Source organism: Eleutherodactylus coqui, chromosome 6, assembly GCF_035609145.1.
Source record: "Eleutherodactylus coqui strain aEleCoq1 chromosome 6, aEleCoq1.hap1, whole genome shotgun sequence".
Lineage (NCBI taxonomy): Eukaryota > Metazoa > Chordata > Amphibia > Anura > Eleutherodactylidae > Eleutherodactylus > Eleutherodactylus coqui.
The window spans coordinates 95,554,909-95,581,504 of record NC_089842.1 but is presented as its reverse complement, the minus strand read 5'-3'; the positions used below and the strand labels follow the sequence as shown (position 1 = coordinate 95,581,504).

The following is a 26,596-nucleotide window of genomic DNA, read 5'->3' as shown; positions in this document are numbered from 1 at the left end:
CCCTACTCGGCGGGCCGATCGCTCCAATAGGTGCGGACCCGCACTCGTGCCTGGGTCACTGACAAGTCCCTTTCAGGGAGCCCTAGAACCAAAAGAATGGGAAACAGAAAACCAAACAAAACAGATATAGGAACTTAGCTAGCACGGAGGAGCTTCAACCAGGATGTGTTCCTCAGCAGCTATAGCGGCAACTGAAGCATTGACCAGCACTGGGGTCAGTGCTAGCACTGCTTAAATAGGAGTAGAGCTACTCAGCACCAGGTGATGACTGACATCACTCTTGCAGCCACCACACCCCTGAGCTCCAGGAGAGGTAGGAATACTGCTAAACCCTGGTCTGGCCCGAAAGCGAGGTGGGAACCTCCGAATGGCTGCAACACATTAATTTAGCTTTTTTTCATTGACAAAAAGTTGCCAATACATTTATTTACATTTTAATTTTCAATGCGCATGTTTTTTCAGTATGCAGCTTGTTCCAATGAATCATTATAAGTACAAGTTTAGCCGATTTAAGTCAATGAGTTAAAAGAAACCAATGTTCTGTGTTTGCATAATTCACATATGTGTATCTGTTCTGGGATTTTTTTGCATATTTTTTCAACCATATTTCTGCAACAGTACATAAAAATCTTTCAAGAAAAAAGAAAAAAAAAATGAACTATGGATGATAGAAACTGAATAAATTGTAACGTAGAATCCATGTTGCTCATCCATATTTTCATTCTCAATCATGAAAGAATCCTAATCAGCACTATGAACATTATAAAAATGCTTTGTAGATGACCGCAGTACTTCATAGATAGAGCATTTTCATTTTTCCAGCACTTCTGAATGCTACATCAATGAATAAAAGGTAGCATGGCCTCTTAGTTCCAAATCCATAAAAGGGTAGGTGTGATTCACCTTAGTAATTTACTAATACACTCCTTATTAAGCAACTAGAAGGATTTGCTGGAATCGAATGAAACTTTCCACGTGTGATTGTAACGTTAATATAAGTAAGTGGTTACAGTGCTGGAGGATAGGGGTTCCATGCTGCACATATGGTGGGACTTTCCTCTCATTGCCCCATTGTGGCAAGACGTCTCCTGATTATACTGAACCATTTGTGCTTCCTCAGTGCAGTTCACGTCAGAATTGGCACTCTTATCTATTCCCCGGGTTCAGTTTCTCAGCTCAAAAAAGGTCTGCTCAGGCACTTTATTATGGCTATGCTACAGATTATCCCCAGATATTGGAGACAGAGTGTTGCAATCCTGAGAATAGTGTAGCTGGAGGCCATGGACTCCTTGAAATATATAGAGGAGCTTAGATGTAATGACATGGAAGCAGAATACTCCAAATTCTAAGCCACTTGGGCCGTGATGCTAGAGTTCCGGGAATCTCCCTCCATCACGTCTTGGCTGAGGAGTGGAATGACACTATGAGAGACCCCAAGTGATCGAATATAGATATTTGGAAAAATTGTTTGATTGATTTTTGTCTTTGGACCCAGGGCACCTTCCTTTCCCTAACCCTTCGAACTGTCCCCTCTTCGTGCTTTCTCCTTTCTCACTTTCTTTGGTTTTCTCATCCAAACTTCACAAATATAAGACTATATAGAACTGGACTAAGTAGGACAAGAAGGAAGGAGGTGGCACTTAATGGGCCTTTAGTAGTGGGCTCCCACAGCCAGACAACTGAGGGGGACCCACCAGGTGAGGAATCATTGGGCGAGGCATGTTTATTCATTTTCTATGCAAGAAAAGGAAGGGACAGAAGAAGACATCAAATCTAACAATGTCAATACGTCTGTGGAAATGTCTCTATCTATAAGCTGTTCAATAGTTAATGTCCTATTTTCAAATGTTTAAAGTAATTTACTTATGAAAGTTCAATAAAATCTTTTTGAATATAAATAAGTGATTACAATAGCAGAGCAAAAGGATAATTTACTGCAGAAAACTGAACCGTTAAGGGAGGCTCTAGTACCCTGTTGTACCACCTCTAGCTTAGATACAAGATGTGATGCAGGCAGGCATGGAGGCTCTAGTACCCTGTTGTACCACCTCTAGCTTGAATACAAGATGTGATACAGGAGGCATGGAGGCTCTAGTACCCTGTTGTACCGCCTCTAGCTTAGATACAAGATGTGATACAGGCAGGCATGGAGGCTCTAGTACCCTGTTGTACCACCTCTAGCTTGGATACAAGATGTGATACAGGAGGCATGGAGGCTCTAGTACCCTGTTGTACCACCTCTAGCTTGGATACAAGATGTGATAAAGGAGGCATGGAGGCTCTAGTACCCTGTTGTACCGCCTCTAGCTTGGATGTAAGATGTGATACAGGTGGGCATGGAGGCTCTAGTACCCTGTTGTACCACCTCTAGCTTGGATACAAGATGTGATACAGGTTCTAGTGTAGTGCAAAAATCACAAGGTTGCACCATCACAACTTTCAGAAGTAACCAAAAGTCGAATTGCACACACTTCTTGATTTTGCAAGAGTTTGTGAACACTTTTATACAGGTTCTGTATGGTATCCTGTAACCGAGCCTCTAGATCATGCAAACTCATAGTCTGTCGAAGTTGGTGCCCCAGATGGTCCCATAGTGTTATATTGGCAATAAATCTGGCAACTGGGCAGGCCCTGGAAGTGTGACCATGTTGTGGAGACATTCCTGTGACCCCCCCCCCCTTGTGTGTGCGGCCGAGCATTATCCTGCTGGAAGATGCCTCTTGGAAGCCGCCATGAGAGGAACACATGTGGCTGCAGAATGTGCTAAACATATCTCTGAGCAGTCATTGTCCCTCGTACCACTAGGGGTGACAGACTGTTTTATGCAATGGCCCCCCAAGATCATCACAGCAGCAGGGGGCAGTGTGCCGCTCCACAGCAAAGACAGGATTGAGGCGCTAACCCCTAGGTCTCCAGACACGAACACGGCTGTCGTCAGTGTCCAAACTAAACCTGGATTCGTGGCTTAAGACAACCCGTTTCCACTCTGTAGCAGTCCAATTTCATCGTTCACAACACCATTGCAAATGGAGGCAACTGTGAGTGGCTGTAAAAGGCGGTACACATAATGGGCACTGTGAGACCAAATGTCCTTCAACCAAGTGCCTGGAAATGGTTCTGACAGACACAGAAGCTTTACTATGGTGCCACCTCTCTCTGGACAACACAACTGGTGGAGCTGCTCGTGCTTGTCAGATGATCATGCAATCCTCTCTACTGATGGTCTGTCGAGGGCATCCTGAGCCTGGTCACCTTGTGTACCCTCACGCATCCACTGATCACAACACCTCCTAACAGTCTGGTCAGGACAGCCGGTGGTGGACAATTTGTCAAAACAACCATCCAGCTTCTCACATCCCAATAATGCGCCCCTCTCAGACTCACGAAATCTGGACGAAATCTCTTTGATTGCATTGTAGAGGCGTCTAGCAGTCAACAAGCTCTACACAAGTGGAAGAAGAGGTCACTACACACAAGTAGCCCCAGAGAGCCTTTTTATGAGCCAAGGGTGGAACCACTTTTAGGGCTTTAGGTGGCAATACCCTTCATCTAAATCACACCGCAAGTCTAATAATTTACATATCTGCCTGAGATGTAACTGCATGCTGAAATCTGCAGCAAAACGACAACTTCTAAGTGCTTGAGATGTGTGTGTGTATTTTATAATTACAATGAGTGTATTTACACATATTGGAACTCTAACAAACCATATGGGACAAAAGGCTAGATCTCCAACCCAGCTGGAATCTGCTTAATTTTGTAATCCCATTGGGTTCTTTGGAAATCCACTCTGTAATTGATATAGCAGACACTTGTGATATGTCACTACTTAACACGAAATCCACTTTGGAAAATCCGCACATGCATTAACCCAATTTAAACCTGTCACCTCCCTACAGCAGCATAAACTAAGTTATGGTGCTATTAGGGGGCCTTACAGAGAACCGGGTGACGTATTTGTTTTTATACTCACCTGCTCCCCACGGTGTACCCCTCTGAAGATAATGTGGCACACTGAAATCTTGCCAGAGTCCAGAGCAGGACACAACAGTATAGCCCCTTATCAATCAAAGACCGCAGAGTCTGCGTACAGTAAATGGAGCACAATTACAGAGGTGCTGGCAGTTGAGTCCCCGTCCAGACCCCACCATTGTATATACTGTGAACATCTGATACATCTGTAATAAAAGTGTTCACGAACCTTTGCAACCTCAAGAAGTGTGTGTAATCTTGTCTTTTGGCTTTTGGTTACTTTTGAAGTTTGTGATGGTGCAACCTTGGGATTTTCGTACCACACTAGTACCCAATCCGGGTGGTTGTTGTTAGCCGTTTAATCGTTCATGACCATCTACGTGAGCTCCCTTCATGTCTTCGGTTTTGTGCTGTTTCTTTCAGTTGTGTGATATCCATGCCAGTATTAGCTTTGACAGTATCGGCCATCGTGTTCTTTGGTGGCCAGGTCGTCTTTTGCCACTGATCTGTCCAAGCATTATAGATTTTTCTAGTGACTCTGCTCGCATTACATGGCCAAAATATGTGAGTCTGAGTCCAGCCAACTTGCCCTCCATTGATGTAACAGGTTTTATACGATTGAGGACTTCGGTACTGGTGTATCTTGTCGTCTCCGGAAGCTAGGGTCTGTCTAGCCTTTGTTGGCGTTTACGCCCCCTGTCATGCTCCTAGCTTCCGATTGGCTGCTTTGTCGGCTGTCCTGTCCCCACAGCTCCAGACTCCATGGATTAGTGCTTCTGCAATAAGAGAGACTGCTGCGTCTGTTGGATAAAGCTGCAAGGTATCTAAGCAGCGAAAACGTCAAACATTATCTTAGTGGTTTATTCTTAAAGATCAACTGTGCTACTACCACAATGCGAGGAGCTTATTTGGAGAAATTGGGTTTTTATGATGCAAAGGACTGGCGACTCTTTATCGACAGTTTTAACAAAAGTTTAAAAGCAGTTTTCCTTCATAATGGCAATAAATATCCCTCTATCCAAATTGCTCACTCAGCGCATCTCAAAGACGACTATAGAAATGTCCAATACATCCTTCAGGTATTACAGTACAAGGAACATCAATAGGATGCTATAGGTGACTTCACAATTATTACATTCTTGGTGGGATTGCAAGGTGGATATACAAAGTTTCCATGTTTCTTGTGTTTATGGGATAGTAGAGATACTGTCAGGCTCTATGAAACTGTTGAGTGACCAACGAGGAATGATTTTGTGGTTGGTGAGAACAAAATAAAGTGAGAACCACTTGTGAAGCAAGAGAAGATATTAATGCCTCTTCTTTACAAACTAGGGCTCATTAAACAATTTGTCAAAGCATTAGACCCTAATTCTGAAGCTTTCCAATACCTAAAGACTGTTTTTCACAACTTTTAGAAGCGAATATCAGAGGTGGAATTTTTGTGGGCCCACAGGTGAGGAAATTAATGCATGATGACGAATTCATGAAGAGGCTGCTACCAATTGAAAAGAAAGCTTCATTAATGTTGTAGGTGGTTTTTTGGGCAATCACAAGGTGAAGAATTACAAAAATGTGGTTCAGAATTTTCCTAACAACCACCACAAGATGGTATGCAGAATGTCACTCAAGCTGCATGTTCCCCACTCACATCCCTTCAATCCAAACATGGGGGCATATTCAGAGGAACAGAGGGAAAGATTCCACTAAGGTCGCCTGCAGACGGGCGGGTCGGATCCAGTGGCGAGAATTCTCGCCGCAGGACCCGACCCGAGTGCCTGCAGGGACCAGCACGTACTCACCCGCGCCCACTGGCTCCGCTGTTTGATTTGCCGGGCAGCCGGCGCATGCGCAGACCAGAGCCGGCGGCGGGTGAGTGACATTTCTGTGCGGGGCTCGATGCCGCGATTTGTTTGCTGCGCGATATTTCGCGCGGCCAAATCGCGTCCGTCTGCATAGGATTGCGTTTGTTAACGCAATCCTATGCAGGCTTCCAGCAGCGGAAATTCCGTGGGAAATCACGCCGCAGAATTGTTGCTCGTGTGCAGGCGAGCTAAGACATTAACCCCTTAATGACATGGCCTATTTTGGCATTGAGGACCAAGCGATTTTTGGTATTTTTCCATCTGCATTTTTCAAAAGCCATAACTTTTTTATTTTTCCGTTGACGCGGCCGTATAAGGGCTTGTTTGTTGTGTGGCGAACTGTAGATTTTTTTGGTGCCATTTTTGGGTACATAGACTATATTGTAAAACTTTTATTATTTTTTTTATGATCGTAGGGAGAGAAAACGCATCAATTCTGCCATAGATGTTTTTTTTTTTTTTTTTTTTAAAGCGTTAATTATGCAGCATAAATGATACACATTTTTTTTTTCTGCGGGTCGGTACGGTTACAACAATACCAAAATTCTTATATTTTTTTTTAGGTTTTTCCACTCTTCCACAATAAAAACCCTTTCTTTGGAAATTATTTTTTTCTAAACTCACTGCATTCAAAGTGCTATAACTTTTTTATTTTTCCATGCACGGAGCTCTGTGTGGGCTTATTTTTTGCGAGACGAGCTGTAGTTTTTATTGGTACCATTTTCGGGTACATACATTTTTTTTATCACTTTTATTGCATTTTATGGGGGGCAAAATGCTAAAAATTAGCATTTTGCCTCAGTTTTTTTAGCATTTTTTTACGCTTTTTGCTGTGCAGGATAAAAAGCGCATTCAATGTATTGGACGCATCGATACCAAATATGTGGAGGTTTTAATTTTTTTTATGCTAATATGAGAAAAAGCATAAAAAAGGGTTTTTTTAACATTTCTTTTTACATTTTTATTTTTCGAACTTTATTTTTCTCTTTTTTTACAACACTTGTGTCCCTCTGAGGGACTTTTACTGTAGCACTTCAGATCGCTGCGATAAGGCATTGGCAGGGCTTCTTCCCTGCCATGCCTTATCGCTTCCTATAGCGATCATAGGCTATGGCAGTACAGGACGCCTGGTATCCAGCGTCCTGTTGCCATAGCAACCAGCCGGGCTCTCGCGATATCACAAGAGCCGGCTGGAGACACAGAGGGAGCGTGCTCCCTCTGTGAATCCTTTTACTGCCGCGATCTACTTAGATCGCGGCAGGGAAGGGGTTAACAGTGGGGGCGCATCTCCAATGCCCCCCGCTGTTGCAGCGGGACGCCGGCTATGAGTGACAGCCGGCTCCTGCTGCGGGATAGCGCGAGATCTGCTACGATCTCACGCTATCCCCATGACGTAAGGGTACGTCATTTTGCGGGAAGTACTCGCCTCCCATGATGTACCCTTAAGTCATGGGGAGGGAAGGGGTTAAAGAGTTTGAACGGAGGTACCAAGTACAGTATGATGAGCGAATGCTTGGTGACTATATCTGGGGAATAATTAGAGAAAGTGACCTAACCCACAAGAGGAAGAGGAGGATAACTGTGCACTTTTAGAGGTTGTTATTATATCTTTAATGACATTTACGTGCCCTCTAGTGATGTTTCATGCACTGATGCATATTTTACATGTTCAGGAAAGTTTCAGAACTTTTATGGTCAGTAAATATTTTTATAAAACACTGCAATCCAATTTGAACTGAGAAAATAAAGGAATTTTCTCAAATTTTGAAGAGTCGTTCTCCTGACTCTAAAAACGATCTCTCAGATAAAATTTTGGATGCTTTCATGGTTAGGCGACAAATCGGAAACAAAAAAATAATCCACTTAAGCAAAATCTTGTTACACAGTGTAATCCATGTTAAATTTGTACATCTTCTAAATGGTTAAAAAAAACTAATGTTTTTCCAATGTGCGTCCAGAATAAACAGATGGAAATCTATATCTCATCAAAAATTTGTACAGTATGTTTGCACATATTTCAGATATTGCAGTTGAAAATGTGAGAAGAAAAAAAAAAAAAATCAACATTTTTTTCAACATTTTCCCAATTTTGGCGCTTTTAATAAATATGCACAAATTCTATCAGTCTATTTTTACCACCTAAATGAAGTACAACATGTGGCGAAAAAACAATATCAGAATTACTTGGATATGGAAAACCTTTACAGAGTTATTCTATGCTAAAGTGACACGTCACATTTCCAAAATTTGGCCTTGTCATTCAGGCGCAAACGGGCTTGGACACTATGGGGTTAAACCACAAGGGTGTGAGAATGCAGCCCTGTCAGATGCCTTTGCCGATCCCAAACCAATCAGTGTCCCCATACTGTATTCTCACAGTGGCTTCTTGATTGATATAAAGTGCTTTCATCAGCTTGACTAGATGTGCCGATACGCCCAGCTCTTGTAGGGCTTGCCATAGCTGGTCATGGTCGATGTAGTTAAAGGCCTTGATGTAGTCGATGAAGTGCATGTAGATATTCTTTTGGTATTCTGTGACTTTTTTCATTGTCCTTCACAGGTTTGCAATATTGTCATAGGGGCTGCGTCCTCGCCAGAATCCTGCCTGCGCATCATGGAGCGCCGCTTCAACTACTGATCTCAGTCTTTCCTGTATAATTTTGAGATGGGGGTAGTGCTGCCTATCTGTATTTAGGTGGTCTTGAAATGAGAAAAATCTCAACTGAATTTTGACTGTGGATTGCATACTTAAAAAAAAAAAAAAAAAGGTAATGTTTCGGCAATATCGAAGATTGCTGGATTTTTTTCTAATTGTGATTATTCTTACACCAAAAGGAAAAATGGCAATACTTTCATGATCTAGAATGGTTGTTCTGTGATTGCATTGACACATCTGCTATAATATTTAGTTGCAGCCTCTAGAATTAGTTTTGTATTTATGGTATATATTTCTTCTTCATACTACTACTGATAATATTATTACACTATATGGGTTATGCAATATAAATTCAGAGACCGGTGGGGGAAGTGTCCTCCTTGCCGGTTGCACCTGCACTGTACCAGCCCATATCTCTACCCTCATATCATGTGTCATGAGAACAACCCCTGCCCAGAGCCAATCACAGGATACAACCATCCAGACCACACAGAACATCACAGCCTCAAACTGCTTCAATAGACTGTACCATTCTTCTACGCTAAAAGGGGAGAAGCTTCCAAAACCCCAAGTCATCACTGAATGTATGCAAGATTTCTATAGAGGTCCAAGTAAGTGAATCACTCGTATGAGCTGGATTTTATTTAGCCCTTTATCTAACCCAGATCTTTGTTCGCAAGTCTTGCATCTCAGTTAATAATTGATGGCAGTGGAGAGGCCCAGTGTAACTGCACCCCAGCAGCTGATATGCAAGAGGCAAATGAAAGAGCAGAGCTTTGCTAGTGCAAATGGCATCGTTTAACCCCTTCCATCTCATGCGACGCTGTCCCTGGTGCTGGACGCACGCAGACAGGTCAATCATGTGTTGACTGCAGAACCTCATCTGAGCTTTAATTCCATAGCACTGACAGACCGCAAAAAAAGGATCCAGGATCCATAAGATCACGTCTTTATTGAAGCATTAAAATCCCAACAGGAAGAGCGCACAATAGCGCGACCATCTGACGCGTTTCAAGCTGTTACAGCAGCTCTTCGTCATAGCAATGCTACGACTTTATGGATGCTGGATCCTTTTTTTGCTGTCTTCTGCAATTGATTCCAATCCAGTCCGTAGGTCCTGCTGGTGAGCCGGTTCATTTTCTCTCTATAGCACCGACAGACACTCCTTTATCTGGCCAGTAATGTGATATAAGGCACCAGACATGTACTGATACATAAGAACCTACAAAATTGCATTATAATTGAAGATATTGTTATTCTATAGCTCAGCGGTATCTAACTTGTACTTTCCAGCTGTTGTGATGCTACAACACCCAGCATGCCCTGACCGCCACATGTTGGGTGTTGTAGTTTCGGAACAGGTGAAGAGTCACAGGTTGAAAGAAAGGTGTAGCTTATTGTTTAAATTGTTCCTCTTATGTAAACTGCTGCGTAATATGTATGCGCTATATAAATAGAGATGATTGATTCCTCCACTTTATATAACATGGCGTTAAACTTAGTGTCATTAAATTTGTATATAAAAATATGCTTACATACATACAAAAAAAAAGTAATATCACCCTCTATTAGATAATATCTAGAGAGGAGCGAACCTACTCGGCCACGCCCCTTTTTCACCTGAGCACCGCGATTTTCGAGTACTTCCGTACTCGGGTGAAAAGATTCAGGGGGCGCCGTGGGTGCCCCCCGAATCTTTTCACCTGAGTACGGAAGTACTCGAAAATCGCGGTACTCGATCGAGTAATTACTTGAAACGAGTATATTCGCTCATCTCTAATAATATCATTAATCATTCTAAAACTATAATATCACATGGGTCTATTTAAGAAGAAATTATATGAAATAGGTGTATATGGAGACTTTTCAAAAATAGACTTTATTTTAAGCATATCTAGAAAATATTTTAATGCTACCATGTTTGCCCAAAAATAAGACCTGGTCTTATATTAATTTTTGCCCCAAAAGAGGCACTAGGTCTTATTTTGAGGGATGCCTTGTTATACTTACCTAGCAGGCTTGGTCCAGGTCCCTCACACTGCTTTCCGGAGCTCCGGCGTGCTTATTGCAGTCCTCAGCCGCCCACAGAAGACCACTTCCTGGTTATGGGGTTCATCAATCCCGCCTCCAGGAAGAAATGGCTCCGATTGCTTCTCAAGTACAGCTCAAGCAGTCAATGCAAAGCTCAATGAACCTATGCGATGGCTGTGATTGGTTTATCGAGTGCTGCATTGATTGGTTCTTCGACTGCTGCTCAGCCAATCACAGCCATCATGTTGTGGAGGCGGGACTTATGAATTGGCTGAGCCGTGGCATTACCGAGCCCGCTAGGTAATGTATTCCCTTTTTTTAGTGTATTGCAGCTAGTGTTTTCAAGCCTCCCCAAAAATCCTGACAAATCAAGTTAGGGCTTATTTTCGGGTAAACGGGGTAGTAACAGTAGTTCAGGTTATTTCTGTAGGTTAAAAATCTCCAGTCTACTAACCCCCTTCCAAGCCCTTTTAAATTTTGGCACAACATACATACATACATATACACACACATATTATATATATATATATATATATATATATATATATACATATACATACATACATACATACATACATACATACACACACACACACACACACACACACACACACACACACACACACACACACACACGATAATATTTTTAAATAAAACATGCCCAGAAATCCAAGTTTCAATAATGTAGCCTACTATTATTCACATTTTTTCTTAAAATACTCATAAATACAGGCAACCATTCCGATAATTCAACCTTAAACTGTCACAGCGCCTTGGCCACAACTGAGCATAGGTACTGAGGTATATCCGCCCCGGATGACTGAATCTTCATGCCGGCGCAGACTCTCTGTCATAACAGTGTTGGACGCTGACAATGACACATCTCATGTGTATGGACAGATTGGTTGGCTAAGAGGTGGACAACTCAGCCAACCAATCAGCATTCGTCTGTGTACTTATTTCAGCAGAGGACCCTGGTTACTCACATGGTCTGGTCACTGAGGTTCTGGTCTGGTTCACTACACCTGGTTTGACTCTAGTCTGTGGTTCCCTGTCAGATCTGGATCTCAAGTTGAAGCTAATGCCACGCTCACACATAATGCTTTTTACAGCGTTTACCGCGACGTTTCAAATGCCGCACTAAATGCTGTAAAACACTTCTATTGATTTCAATGGGGCTTCTTATGTTGTTTCTTATGCGCGTTTTTCGAGCACTCTGTGCCCTTTTTTTAGTGTTTACGTATTTTTAAGCGAGATGCGTCCCACATTGAAATCAATGGGGAGCGTTTTTAACGCTGTCAAAGACGCAGTAAAACGCAGTGTACAGCATTTTACTGTGTTTTTGAACGCAGCGTTCTATGTCACCGGGAGGGAAAGTGGTGACATCATCGGCTTTCTTTGCCTGCATTGTTATTGCGCTAAAAGCCCATACGCTCTGCCGGCAAAGACTGTGTATGGGCTGCGATTGGCACAGAGCATGCCCAGTAATCTGACGTATGTAAACGCTGCCCATACACAAGGTATGCACAGAGACAGCGTTTCATACGCAGCCCATACAAGGGCTGCGTATGATACGCAGAGAAATAGAGCATGCTTTGATTTATTTCTCCTGCATATCAATACGCAGTGCCCACATGCAGGTGTGCATGGATCAATGAAAGTCCATTGACTTTCATTGCATCCATATACTGTGTGTTACACATGGGATATACGCGTGCGTAATATGTGGTTACAATATGCCCGTGTGAATGAGTCCTTAGGCCTCTCTCACACAGGGCGTTTGCAGAAACGCAGCGTTTTTCAACGCTGCGTTTACTGCAGATTCCACCCGGTTTCAGCAGCGCTGGCATACTTTATGCCAGCATTTTCAGGTCGGCTGAAAATGCAGCCATGAATGCTGAAAAGAAAAAAAGCAAGCAATACGCACCTAGCCGCTGCAGTCCGGGTCGCGGCCGCTGATCCGGGCTTCCCCTGCACTCCCAAGTCTATTGCCGTAGGCCAGGTATGAGAACCCCGCCTCCAGCAATAGAGTGCGGTGATTGGGCATTGAACGCGCAGACAACCAATCACAGCCCTTCATTGACTGTCTCAGCCAATCAGCGCTGGCAAGCTCTGATTGGCTGAGACAGTCAATAAAGGGCTGTAATTGGGCATCAAGCCAGCGCCGACAACCAATCACAGCACTCTATTGCTGGAGGCGGGGTTCTCAAACCTGGCCTACAGCAATAGACTTGTGAGTGCAGGGGAAGCCCGAATCAGCGGCAGAGACCAGCGGCCGCGACCTGGACTGCAGCGGCTAGGTGAGTATTGCTTTTTTTCTCTATCTAGCCAGCTGGGACTGTTTTTCAGGGTAGGGCTTCTATTGCAAGCCCTCCCCCCGAAAATCGGTGAGCGGTTAACGCTGCCAAAAACACGGCACCAAGTGTTGCCGCGTTTTCAGCAGTGCTGAAACCGCTGCCCATTCATTTCAATGGGCGACACGGGGCTGAAAATGCCCCAAAATAGAACTTGCATCGCTGTCAAAGCGCAGCGTTGGAAGGCGCTGCGTTTTCAGCCCTGTGTGAGCAGCCCCATTGAAATGAATGGGAGCCTTGTACAGTGTTTAGCGCTGGGCTAAAGAGGCAGCGCTAAACGCTGTACAAAACGCCCTGTGTGAGGAAGGCCTTAGTCTGCTGCTCATTTATTATTTTATATGGGGTTTTTGTGCATCTTATCCCCTGTGCTATTCTGGACAAAAAATAAATAAATTAAAAAATAAATAAATAAATATATATATATATATATATATATATATATATATATATATATAGTATTTACAATAGGTGTTATCCACATTTGTATTAAGTGTGTATCTTCATCCTTAAAGGACACATTAATTGCGTCCACTATTAAATACCTAGTTTGACACTACTGCTGCCCTGTTAAAGGCAACCCCGCTCTTCAGCCTTACTTTAGTTCACCCTCCTTTAAAGGGTCACTGCAGGGAAAACAAATGCTTCCACAGACTCCCCACCCCTCACCTGATTGCCTGTCATACTCTGGAGGTCTCCTCTGTGTACTGCAGCCACTTCCATGAAGGGCAGCCTCCTGTCTAATTTCTCGTCAGCCACCATCTTGATGGTGAGATTTTTAACTTTTGCTTTCAAATCAATCCCATGATGCATCAGCACAGCATTGGTTAGAAGCTATACCATTTATGCCTGCTGGGTGGACAGTTAAATTATTATTACCTTTTATAGCCACTTGAATAAGCTACAGAGCATGAGGCCGCTCTCACACAAGCATTTTTTACAGCATTTCAGCGGGCGTTTGAAATGCCTGCTAATAATGCTGTACTTAGCCTCCACTGATTTCAATGGCACTTCTCAGATGAGCATTTAAGCGTGGCATTAGAAACGCAGTACTAAACGAACGCGGACTGCTCTATTTTACTTCGTTGCAGCAATTTCTTTTTTTTGTAATGCACCATATCACCCACTGCAATGATAGGGTCCGTTTACGCTGTCGACCAGACTAGACTGTGGACAAGAGTTGCTGTTTCTAGAAAAAAAGCAGACCCTTTTTTTTTTCTAATCTTAAGGCCCATTTACACGCAAAGACAATCTTTCAAACTATTGAAAGATTAACAGTTTTAGCGATCATTTTGCATAAAGTGATAATGGACACTAATGTCTATAAACACTATATTAGTTTCATTTGTGTGTAAAAGTGCCTCCGGGAGCTGTTTGCAGAGCACAGCATGTGGTCTGAGCTCTGCACACAGCTCCTTTGTTCTCGCATGGGCTGTCAGCAGAATACAATGTAATCTCCGACTTCTGTGGAGAACCCAAATATATTTTATGCATCCAAAGTGTAAATAGCTTCTATGAGGAACCTGTCACCACCTGTTAAAACCATAAGCTATGTTTTGGTGCTCATAAGCCAAGTTCAGAGGAATCTGCGGATGTAGTTTTTATATTCACCCGGCTCCCAGTTTTCACAGCTGTCTCCTCTGCAGCTACGCATGCGTTCTACCGTAGAGGACAGTATGGGAGTGCGCATGCATAGTGGACTATACAGCTGCAGAGATGAGTCTGCTGGCGCCATCTTCCACGTGGGACAGGAGAGGAATGGGGACCCGGACTTCTTGAAACCTGGACTATGAGCACCATAACTTAGTTTATGGTGCTCATAGGTGGTGACAGGTTCCCTTTAAATTGCCAGTAATTAATATGCTCTTATGTTTTATCTGTCTTATGAAATGGAATGAAACCCTAGCAGATGTCTGATTGTGCTTTATGGTGTATTGTACAAATACATCTTGAGATAAGTTAGGAAACAGGCTTTTTCTGCTTTGTACCAGGCACCTGGGAGATATTCGTAATACAATGAATCTTTCTTTTTACAGATGATCTGCCACTTCTCAATAAGTTAATACAATTTCTTGCACTGTACAAACATGCTAGCTCGGAAGGGGCTGATCCACGATGATTACTTGATAACTCGACTTGCAGAAGATAAAGCTAATCAACTTCAATACAAGACTCAAACCAGAAAAGCACGCTTTGTATCTAAAAATGGTGCCTGCAATGTGGCCCATAAGAATATTCGAGAGCAAGGACGTTTCCTGCAGGATGTGTTCACCACCATGGTGGACCTGAAGTGGCAGCATAGCTTATTTATCTTCACAATGACATTTATCTGCAGCTGGATGCTGTTTGCTATGGCCTGGTGGCTTATTGCCTTTGCACATGGAGATCTAGACCCAAAACGCAGCTCCTCTATACCATGTGTCACTAACATCCAGTCTTTCACCTCAGCCTTTCTCTTCTCCATTGAGGTCCAAGTGACCATTGGCTTTGGAGGTCGTATGGTTACAGAGCAATGCCCACTTGCCATAACGGTCCTCATTATCCAGAACATATCTGGATTAATCATCAATGCTGTAATGCTGGGATGCATCTTCATGAAGACTGCCCAAGCAAACCGCAGAGCAGAGACCCTTATCTTCAGTAAGCATGCTGTCATTGCCTGCCGGAATGGTAAATATCACTTTATGTTCCGAGTAGGTGACCTACGCAAGAGTATGATTATCAGTGCTTCAATTCAAATGCAAGTAGTCAAGAAGACCACAACAGAGGAGGGAGAAGTCATTCCAATTTCCCAGGTAGATATCCAGGTGGAGAACCCAGTGGGGACAAATTCCATCTTCTTAGTGTCCCCTCTTATTATAAGCCATACAATTGATGAGAAAAGTCCTTTTTTTCATTTCTCTGCCTTTGACCTCGGCGACCAAGATCTGGAGGTAGTAGCCATACTTGAAGGGGTAGTAGAGACAACTGGGATAACTACTCAGGCAAGAACATCCTATTTGCCTGAAGAAATCCTCTGGGGCCATCGTTTTGTCCCAATTGTGACAGAGGAAGAAGGTCGCTATTCTGTGGACTACTCCAAATTTGGAAACACAGTTAAAGTACGTGGACCTCTCTGCAGCGCCAAAGACTTGATGGAAGGCAATTCCAATCCAATTCCTAGTGGTCACACTTCTAGAACAGCGAAGAAAAGGAAAAGTGAAAGCCATCAAGCTTCACTATTGGAAAAAAAACTGGCTGCGTATACACAATCCAATGATTCTTCTTCCGATTCCTAGTGTCTGCCTTTTTAGCACTGAGCAAATTACTTTCATTTTCATCTCTTGTAGGAATAGAAACGGCTAACAGAAAAAGGGAATATTTTTGTAATTCAGGTGCTTTCAAGCAATAGGGGCAGCCATTTTGCACGCTAAATTAATGGTACTGGGTATGTAGCTTATCAAATCAAAGACATCAAATTTGGTTTCATTTGAAAAGTAGCTTATATTGGTTTTTAATTGTCTACATTTCTACTTTGAAGGAATATTGAAGAAGGAAGTTCTAAAATATCTTATGGTGCACATTGAAAACTTTTTTTAAATACCCTAAATGTGGCTATGTGATTGCTTGAAATTAATTTAATGTATGAAATCGCAGGCCCAAAGCTTGAGGCTGCACTACTGAGAAGGTCTGATAACATTCCTGCTCTGATTCCTGTCAACTGCGGTGTTGCCATTGATAACTTAAATGGATGTGTTCAAATCACCAAATACATCCATGTCCCCACACATAAACTTCTCACTATGTAGGGATCTTACACACTGGAGAGAGCGATATCTGGATGTGATTCACGCCTCGATATCAATCTCGCTATCTTTCTGAAAAGTCCTGGATGTAAGGCGTTTTCGCAGGGAAACAGCCTCCTATCCCAGCAGGGCTGAAGGAATCTCCTGCAGCAGTGCCAGCCCTATTGAAATCAATGGGACACAATTGCTGAAGGAATCCCCTGTTGCAGCTGTAACAGCTGCAGTAGTGGATCCTGATGTTCTCTCATTGTTCTCAATGGGGTGGCAGCAGCAGCGTCGGCCCCATTGAAATCAATGGGAGAGGATTGCGATCCTGGACCCTGGAGATAACAGACAACGGGTTTAGGGAGTAGATTTAGTTGGATTTGGTAAACACAACCGGGGAATATGGGGATATGGAAACACAGCAAACTGACAGAAATCAGAACAGGAAATGCAGTTTCAGGCTTTGGACCTACAACCTCAAGTGATCATATCTTAGTATAGTAGTAAGATGTTTTCACAATTTAATGCACACCTAAGCTCTTTATACATTTCCTCTGGTAGGTCTCAAGTTCAATGTGGAAGTAACTGTTTTATGGACTCAACTAGTCCAAATACAGTCCACTCATTCTAGGAACCAATAGCATAATCACTTAATCTGATTCAGTAGACCTAATCAAGCGCACAGTATGACACCTTCTGCTGATCCTAATCTACAAACGGACAGGCTTTGCTCTTAGTGTTGTTTTACGTAGCTCTTGTAGCAAGGTCTGCTCTTTATGACCGCTTGGGTATAATATCCACATTGACACAAAACCAATGCAGATAATCTAGATGAGAAAGTTTCAATTTAAAAAAAAACCAACAATCACTGACCATAATTGATGCATTTATAGACGACTGATACATTCCCTGTATATCCGCCGTGGTGAGCTTGGGTTTGCACAGGCTCACCTTCCAAAGTACATTTATTTGGTATTAGTAGTTCAACAATTCAACACCAAGTCAAATTACCCATTTTATAAGGGTACGTTAAGGCCACTTTCACACAGGCATTTTTTACAGTGTTGTAGCGCAGCGTCTCTATTACTTTTCGAACACTGTCTGTTTTATTTTAGCGCACTTCAGCTTTTTGTTGTTTTTTTTAACCCTTTCCAATCCACTGTCTGACGTCTAAAGACATTATGATTTAAGGCTGTACAGCTGCGATGTTGGAAGACATCCGTCGGGGTTCTCTTACTGTATATTGCCAGCCTCTCTGCTGTCGGAGCCTATCCAACATGTTACCTGACGCAGTACTGGCTTTAGCCAGCAGATAGCACCATTGTATAACGGCAGAAAAAGAATAAGCCCCTTAGGAAAACCAGGATACAAATTGGATTGGAAAGGGTTAATGCACGATATTACCTGTTGCAATCATGGGGTGTGTTAAAAATGCAGTTGAACGCGTTTGAAAACACCATTCCAAAACGTTGTAAGATGCAGCATTTTTACGAACGCCTGCGTGAGACTGGCCTTACGTAGGACAACCATGCTATTGAAATTCGCTGTTTCTTATACATGAGCGGAAATCAATTACAATTTCCCACTCGTGGAGGAAGAAAAGTCGCAGCATGTTCTATTTCTGTGTGGATGGCTTCCATTGAAGTCAGTGGAAGTCATCCAATCCACGGCCTTCCACAATGACATTGTGGAAAGGTCGCGAAAAGAAAAAGAAAAAAAAAAATATATATATATATATACACACACACACACACACACACCGTGTCCGACAGCTCGCCGTGCGGACCATCCACAGTACAGAGAAGATAGAAGAAAGGCAAATACGTGCGGATGCCGGCTGGGCACAGGCTCAGATTCCGCTGCAGAATCGGACCCACCCACGTGCAGCCGGCTAGGGATCTGTGAGGCCGTTTTGGTAATTAGACCTATGAACAGCCAAAGAATTGCAGTCATAATCCGGGTGCCTTTATTATGCTTGCTATAACAGCTATTAAAGTGATGCAGTATTTTATGGCAGAAATCTACGGTGCTTCGGTCAAACACGTTTGCTTTTTATATAATTGCACCTTTTAAACTGATATCCAGTTTGGGGATCAACTATTGTTCTTTCTTCCTTTTTTATTATGACTGCCACATAGGTGATTTATTCTAGCGTGGTCACATCGTTACATATGATTACCAGTGATTAATCAGGAGTTCTAGTAATACAGTTATAACCTGTCGTCGGCCCACAATGGTGTCTGTATTTGGAACAGTGCAGCACAAACACAGCTGTGGGTCACAGAGTAAAGTTAAAAGAACATTTTGGGCAAAATTATGGCCACTGCAGGGTCTGAAGAGCAGAGATTCAAGGAACAAAGACCCATGTCATGCTTCACCCCCTCAGGTCCAGCAGCCGTTTGGCCAACGTTCAGTTCTAGTACTGAAATCTTGATATTAGTTCCCAGCTTGTTGCTGCTGTCTGTATTGCATTCCAAACACATCGGAGCCTTATAGAAAGAGTTTCTGTCCCTACCTTTTTTTATTAAAAACCTGATTAAAAGTTATTTTATATTTTTTCATAAAACTATGCACAATAGACAGCAAGAGAGGCAAAGCACAAGTTTCCAATAAACAGTCATCGTACTTCTAGCACAACTTCCACAAGGGCAATGGAGACGTTGTAGGAGCGAAGAACAGAAAGTTACAACTATTTACAGATAATATTGAATTTGCTCTTACTTGTCTTCATCTTGAATCACATATATTTCAAAGTGAATTCAGAATTTACCTGCTTCCAGTCTGAAAGAAGCAATGCATTGTGGGAAAACCAATCATAATCACATGCCTAACACCAGGATAGAGAAAAACTGTTGTCCGTTTCCAAGGGCAACCAACAACTAAAGTAACATACAGTATGTATATCACTACAGAAAGAATGTGCAAAAATTACAACACCAACTACTACCGTGTTACCCCCGAAAATAAGACTCTGCCTTATATTAATTTTTGCCTCAAAAGAGGCACTAGGTTTTATTTTCGGGGGAGGTTTTATTATACTTGCCTAGCAGGCTGGGTCCGGGTCCCTCCTACAGCTCTTCAGAGCTTCGACACGCTGAGCCACCGCATTGATTGGCCAATTCATAAATGCCACCTTTACAATGTGATGGCTGTGATTGGCTGAGCAGCAGTTGAAGAGCCAATCAATGCAGCTCTCAATGAACCAATCACAGCCATCACAATGGTTCATCTCATCGAGCGCTGCATTGATCGGGTGAGCAGCGCTAGAGAGCCAACCAGAGCCATCACTTCTTGGAGGTGGGATTTATAAATCCAGTAACCAGCAAGTGATCTGCAAGAAGCTTGTTAGGGCTCCGGAGATCAGTGGGACTGACCTGGACCATACCTGCTAGGTACTGTATTCCTTTTTTTTTTGTAATGCAGCTATGGCTTATTTTCGGGGAAGGGCTTATATTTCAAGCCTTCCCAAAAATATCTGCGTAGGTCTTATTTTTGGGGAAACAGGGTATGTGCATATCTACCAAAATTTTATCTTACGTGAGTTAGCACAAATGGTTCAGTCAGTAGTAAAGATACCATGTCACTTGGTAAATCAGAGGCTTTGTTGCCCAAAGCAACACATTTGATTTTTTCAGTGTAGTCTTAAAAATAAAAGCTAAACCCAGAGCCACTTTAAGACAGATATGTAATATATTATGTGCAATAATAAGCTTTTTCTGCGATGCGGTATGCATTGAATAGATCTGTTGCATGCTGAGTTTAGGTAGCTGTGGATTCGGTAGACTACCAAATCCCTACATGTCATGTTAGGTCAGCCAGGTATCCCACAGTGGTAATGCTGCGATTAAATTTTCTACAATATAATGAAGATATGCAAGAAATATGCAGGAGCAAATGTGCAGTAAATATTAATTTTTGAATTACTAAATGGGGTTTTCTAGCAATAAATGCTCATTGCATTCCAGTTCAGTATGCACACCAGTTCAAACTACAGGATAGGGGGTAACTTGCTGATGAGTGGGGATCTTACTGCTGAGACTCCTGCCGATCTCAAGAACGGGAGTCCATATCCCCTCTACCTGTTACAGCGGGAGTCATTTTTACTCCCACAGAATGAATGGAGCACTGGCTTGGCTAAGCATGAACAGTTTGCGCTCCATCCATTGCAATGAGGCTGACGGAAATACCCAAGTGCTTGTTGCTCGGGTATCTCGGCAGTTCCATTTAAAATGAATGGAGTGCCAGTGCGCTTGTGCATCCAGCACTCCATTCAGTCTACTCTCCACTGTGGGGGATGCAGCAACCTCATAGTGAGGAAGACTATGGAAAAAAGAGACCCATTCTCAAGATCCAAGGGGGTCTCAGTGATCAGCAAGTTATCCCCTGTCCTATGGATAGGGAATAACTTGTAATATTGCTACAACACTTTTAAAGGGGTTGTCCAACTTTGAACTATTGATGACCTATGATGACCTATTCTCAGGCTATGTTATCAATTGTTGATCGGCAGGGTCTGCAGTTTAGGACTAGAGATGAGCGAGCACGCTCGTTTAGGGCTGATACTCGATCGAGCATCGGTCTTGACGAGTAACTGATTACTAGACCGAGCACCATGCGGGGGGTGGGGGTGGGGGGAGATCTCCCCCCCTCCCCCCGGTGCTCAGTCAAGTAATCAGTTACTCGTCAAGACCAATGCTCGATTGAGTATCAGCCTTAAACGAGCGTGCTCGCTCATCTCTATTTAGGACCCCTACGGATTAGCTCTTCAGAGGGCTGCTGTCACAGTGTATGAAGCTGGTGACAGGTAGTTCCATACACTTTGCAGCTGCCTGGGTTGATCTTGCAGGCACTGTTCTCACTGACTTCAGGGGTATGGGGTAAGACAAGAAATGGTAATTCTCCGTTAAATACAATTTAAATAATAAGAATGCATGCAAAATTGGGCTCCCATGATTGCTGTAATAACTACTTGTCTGTATTATCCTGCTAGTTTTTCTTGTGTGAATGAAGCTTTAGCATAATTAAATATGCAGAATTTTTACCATTGCTGAATTAGTCAGATCTCTCTCAAAACCATAGTAACCAATAAGCAATTAACTTTTACATGTCTCACACAAATGAGACATGGAATGCAAACGTCTAATTGATTGTCATGCTTTTACTGAAGGTTTTCCCCAAAATCCAATGTAAGAAAATTGCATCTTTGTGTTTTACATTTCTATTCCTTTTTATTATCGGTCGTAAGTGCTTTTATTGTTTCCCAGTCGTTGTATACAACTATATTTCAGCATTTAAAGGACAGGTCCAAAGTCCTGCCATATCAGTAACTACCTCGTGCTCTGCCAGCTTGTATGCCTTCTTTTCAGCTTTGATCATGCTTTAGCTAAGCGTTTTATAAGAATGTATGTTGGATATAAAATGTCCATGTTGATCATAGAATACGGACATATTTGAGGAATCAAATAAAATGACCCATGTTAGAACAATGTATTAGTCTGCGTCATAACTGTTTTTGCTATAGCAAGTTATATTATCTTTAAAGGCAATATTTTAGGACATTACAGATTAAAAAGTGAAGTTTAAATCTGCACAGGAGGGTCTAAATTCAGGTAAGTATTGAAATGTATATTGGAAGCCACAACACTGTGAGGGATATGACACCTGGTGGACCCCATTGACTTATATTGGAGTCTATCAGGTGCTGGTGAGGTATAGATGTGAACAGAGTCTGATTCATATGTGTGGGTGAACAGAAAAGAATTTGTAAAGCTTTGAAATAAGTATCGCCCAACACGCTGAGATTACAGGGGAGGGATTGAACTAAAATGTATCTTAGTTGCTGAGTGAAGAAATAGATTTGCTGTCGTTACTCAAAAAAAAAAATTTTTTGTATTTGTCTAAGCCATGACATGAAATGAGTCCTTGTCACATCGACAGCCAGAGTTGTAAGTTACTGACAGCCAGGGCCTGACTGCAACGACTGGGATCAGGGAGAACACAAATGCCCACTGTAAATCCCTTATGTGCCACGATCAATGTGGATTGCGGCATGTACAGTGTTATCAAGGAAGGAAGCTTACTCCGTGACGTCATCAGCCCTCCACCATGAAATCATGGGTGGCTGATGGGTTGCCATGGCAATTGGAGGCCTAACGGTGGCCCTTGTCTGCCCTAGGTTTCAATTTAAATTAAAAGAGCTAATATACTGCAGTACAGAAGTACTACAGTGTATTATCCGAGTGAACATAAGATCACAGGGTCAAATCCCTGACTGGGACATTGAAAAAGATGAAGATAAAATAAAAATAGTATTAAAAAAATGCACATCGCTGCATCTTGGTATTCTGTATAGCAAACACTATATAAAAAAAGCAAAAAAAAATTGTGTATATGTACAAATTACATTTGATTTACTTACCATTTTGCCAGCATGTCTCTAAATGTCCAACTCCTGCAATCATCTTGAGAAAGCATTCAGATACTGCCTCCCTGCTGATTGGACCAGAGACAGAGTAATGTATCATAGGAAGTACAGGACAGTGAACTACTGGCAGAATGGTAAATTTGCAATAAACCACCTGCTTAAGCATGGATTCCATACAGCAGGGCAGTAGAAAAATGGGGAAAACCAGCTGAAAATCAGAACTTGCAGACATGAAACAGGATGCAACGAGCAGCAAATGAGAGGGTAATGAGAACCTGTTACATTTTGGAAAACTTGATGAAAACTCAAGTACACTTTAAGTACCAAACTAGGCCATGGCCTTAAATGGTGAAATACTCATCAAGCTAAACATCCGTTTGCATATTGTGAAAATTCCTCAAGCCCCAGTTTAAGAGGGGGCTTGAGGAGCGTACCATGTTTATATCTCAAAAGTCTGTAGGTTTAGACTCCACCCATTAATAGGCCACACCTTAACTTATATACAGTATGTATAAAATATTTGTTTGCTCTTAAAAAATAAGGGCTTGTAATTTCAACCCTCTGTGTGGTGCTATACAGGTTCCATTGGGTGCAGTATATTTGGAGGTATTCTAACCTAAAAGCATGTTGTATGAACTTGTAATATGGCCACATGCCATGCCCTCAAGCAGAACACTGAAGTGTGCTTCTCACTGCATTTAGGTCTCTCTGCAGCCTTCTCTTTTTCTATCCCTGTGGATATCCCAAACATGGCTGACATGGGAACACCGCTGATTATGAGGTGGCTGGGATGACTGAAACAGCCGAGCCTCTAAGAGCTACACCATTTTCCATAAGTCCCATAGAAGTCAATGAGAGTTAAACAAGTAGTGTAATACAGCAGGCAATACTGTTTTTGCAGCTCCCCAGTTATGGAAACCGCATAGCTTGCTGTGCTACATTGTTTGCGTAACTCCTATTGACTTTTATGGGGCTTATGAAAACTGCATTGTGCAGGACACTCGCTATTCATGTCCCTTTGACCACTGCATCCAGGGGGGGGGGCATGTCTGGTGGGGGCCCTAACTCAAGATAGGTGTGGGTCCCAGAGGTGGAACCCATATTTATCAGACTTTTATGGCATGTCCTAAAGCCATAACATGTTTATTTTTTCCGTTGATATGGCCATATGAGGGCTTGTTTTTTGCATAGCCAAGTGTAGTTATTTTTGTCACCATTTTTTGGGTACGAGTGTATTGTATAACTGCTATTACATTTTTTGGAGGGCAGGGAGAACGCCTCAATCCTGCCATTGTTTTTTTTTGTTTTGTTTTTTACAGTGTGTAGCATAAATGACATGATGATTTTTTTTTCTGCAGGTTTGTACGATTATGACAATACCAAAATTATATATTTTTATAGACATTATAGGAGTTTTTTTTTTGCATTCAAAGCCCCATAACTTTTCTATTTTTCCATGGACACAGCTTTGTGAGGGCTTGTTCTTTATGTGACAAGCTGTAGTTTTTATTGGTACCATTTTTGGGTACATATGGAATTTTTATCATTTTTATGGTGCTTTTGGGAGCCAAAAAGGACAAGAAGGTATTTTGGCTTAGTTTTTTTACATTTTTATTGCATTTTTGAGCTATGAACCCTTCGTCAAGTCAAATGCATGTCTGTGATTTGAGAAAGGAGTCACAGCTTAAAAACACATCTCAGTTTGGAATACATAATTCTGATTGTCTGGACTTACTTTCCGCTCTACAATTTGGGAAGCACGATTTCTGGTCTTGTTTGATTAGTTCTAGTTGCCATTTGCCCTGGTTTTTGACGGGAGCATTCATCCAGATGTTGCTGTATACCCTGTGGTTGAATCAAAGTCAATAGAGGTGTTATGCCCTGTGCATAACATCCCAAGGTGAGCCAATCTTTACATTCTTTTATTACTGTTGTTTAGAGATATTATCTAAAGGAGGCAGGCTGCCTTATTTTTTGTTTTTTAAGGAGCTACTAGGCAACAGCTATGTCATTTTTAAGATCATGGTGTCCTGATTAATCACTAACTCATAACCCGTTTACATCCCCTCTCTGTGGTAAAACTCATCTGTTGCACCTAATTCTCATAATGTATAAGTTCAGTGCATTGTATTCTACTGTTTGCCAGTGTGACTTCATGTTATGGTCTGGTTCAAAGCCCTTTTCCCAGACAGTCCACATATTTTCTTTCTTTCATGTAAAGTTGATGATAAAAACCATAAAACCAGATTTTTTTTCACTTTTTACATTTAAATGGCAGATTATTATAACTTCCAAAATATAACACATGATATGTTCCTTGAGTGATGCTGTTATTACAAATGATCAGCAGATGGCAGCACTAGGTTTTAATATGGGAATGGGGATACACCCTGCAGACAGACAGTAGTGAAGTGCTTGGTCATGCATTTTCCTGAAGGTTTCCTGATCAATGATTTCAAGTGCCCAAATGAGATAAAGTGCCAGTTTCTGTTCTTATCTATTAGAGCTTATATAAAAGTATTTAAATATCTCTGATACTCACTAGGGACAATTTACTGTACCCATCAGTAGGTTTTGGAGTACCAGAGTAAAACCCCCAAAACACAATGAGAACATATAAACTCCATGCAGATGTCATATTGCTCATATTCCAACCCAGCACTGCCCAACTGCAGAAGACTCTGCTCTGCCTACTGATTGGACATCCACTAATATGGCATTCATAGGGTAGATATTCTGCTTATATGGCTTCAGACAGGCAAGATTTCATACTTCTCAGTGCTATAGTCCTTGGAAGGTTCAGACTACTCGAACTAAATATTCCATCACTTATTTTGCATTTCTCTTACAATCTTTGAAGATAAAAAACTTCATTTTGTGCCCTATCAACTTAGTGGTTTCTTGGACACCCACTGTTTCTCTAGTCTTATAGTCATAGCTCTTCCAGGCGGTTCCCTCCTGCTTTATCTTTTCTATATGATCACTCCACTGAAGTGGAATATATAGTACAGACTTTTCAAAAACCAGCATATTGAGAAATAGAGGAAAAACATTCAGCGACACGGGATAGGCGGGTGTGCGGCACTTCATGAATAATTAAGAGTCATCTTTGGCCCCATGTTGCAACACTAAAGAGTAACATAAGCCCACAAGTGACAGACTACTCGATGTATCTGTCACTAATAGTGATGAGCGAGAATATTCGCTAAGGGAAATTGCTCGAGCGAGCATTGCCCTCAGCGAGTACCTGCCCGCTCGAGAGAAAAGGTTCGGGTGCCAGCGGCAGGCAGGGAGCTGCGGGGGAGAGCGGGGAGATCTCTCTCCCTCTCCCCCCCCCCCCCCCCCCCGCTCCCCCCTGCTGACTGCCGCAACTCACCACTCCCGAACCTTTTCTCTCGAGCGGGCAGGTACGCGCTAAGGGCAATGCTCGCTCGAGCAATTGCCCTTAGCGAGTATGCTCGCTCATCTCTAGTCACTATTTTATGCTGGCCTCAGTAAAGACACAATAATGAAGGTGACAGATTCCCTTT

The 26,596-nt window shown here is 42.4% G+C and overlaps 1 protein-coding gene across 1 annotated transcript; it reads left to right on the top strand.

Annotated features, from left to right (window-relative positions):
• The first annotated feature begins 14,959 nt into the window (after nucleotides 1–14,959).
• LOC136571730 (ATP-sensitive inward rectifier potassium channel 11-like) lies at nucleotides 14,960–22,767 on the top strand. The gene is made up of 2 exons (XM_066572364.1): nucleotides 14,960–16,013; nucleotides 22,700–22,767. The coding sequence occupies exons 1-2, from the start codon at nucleotides 14,960–14,962 to the stop codon at nucleotides 22,765–22,767; spliced, it is 1,122 nt and encodes a 373-aa protein (XP_066428461.1).
• The last annotated feature ends 3,829 nt before the right edge of the window (nucleotides 22,768–26,596 follow it).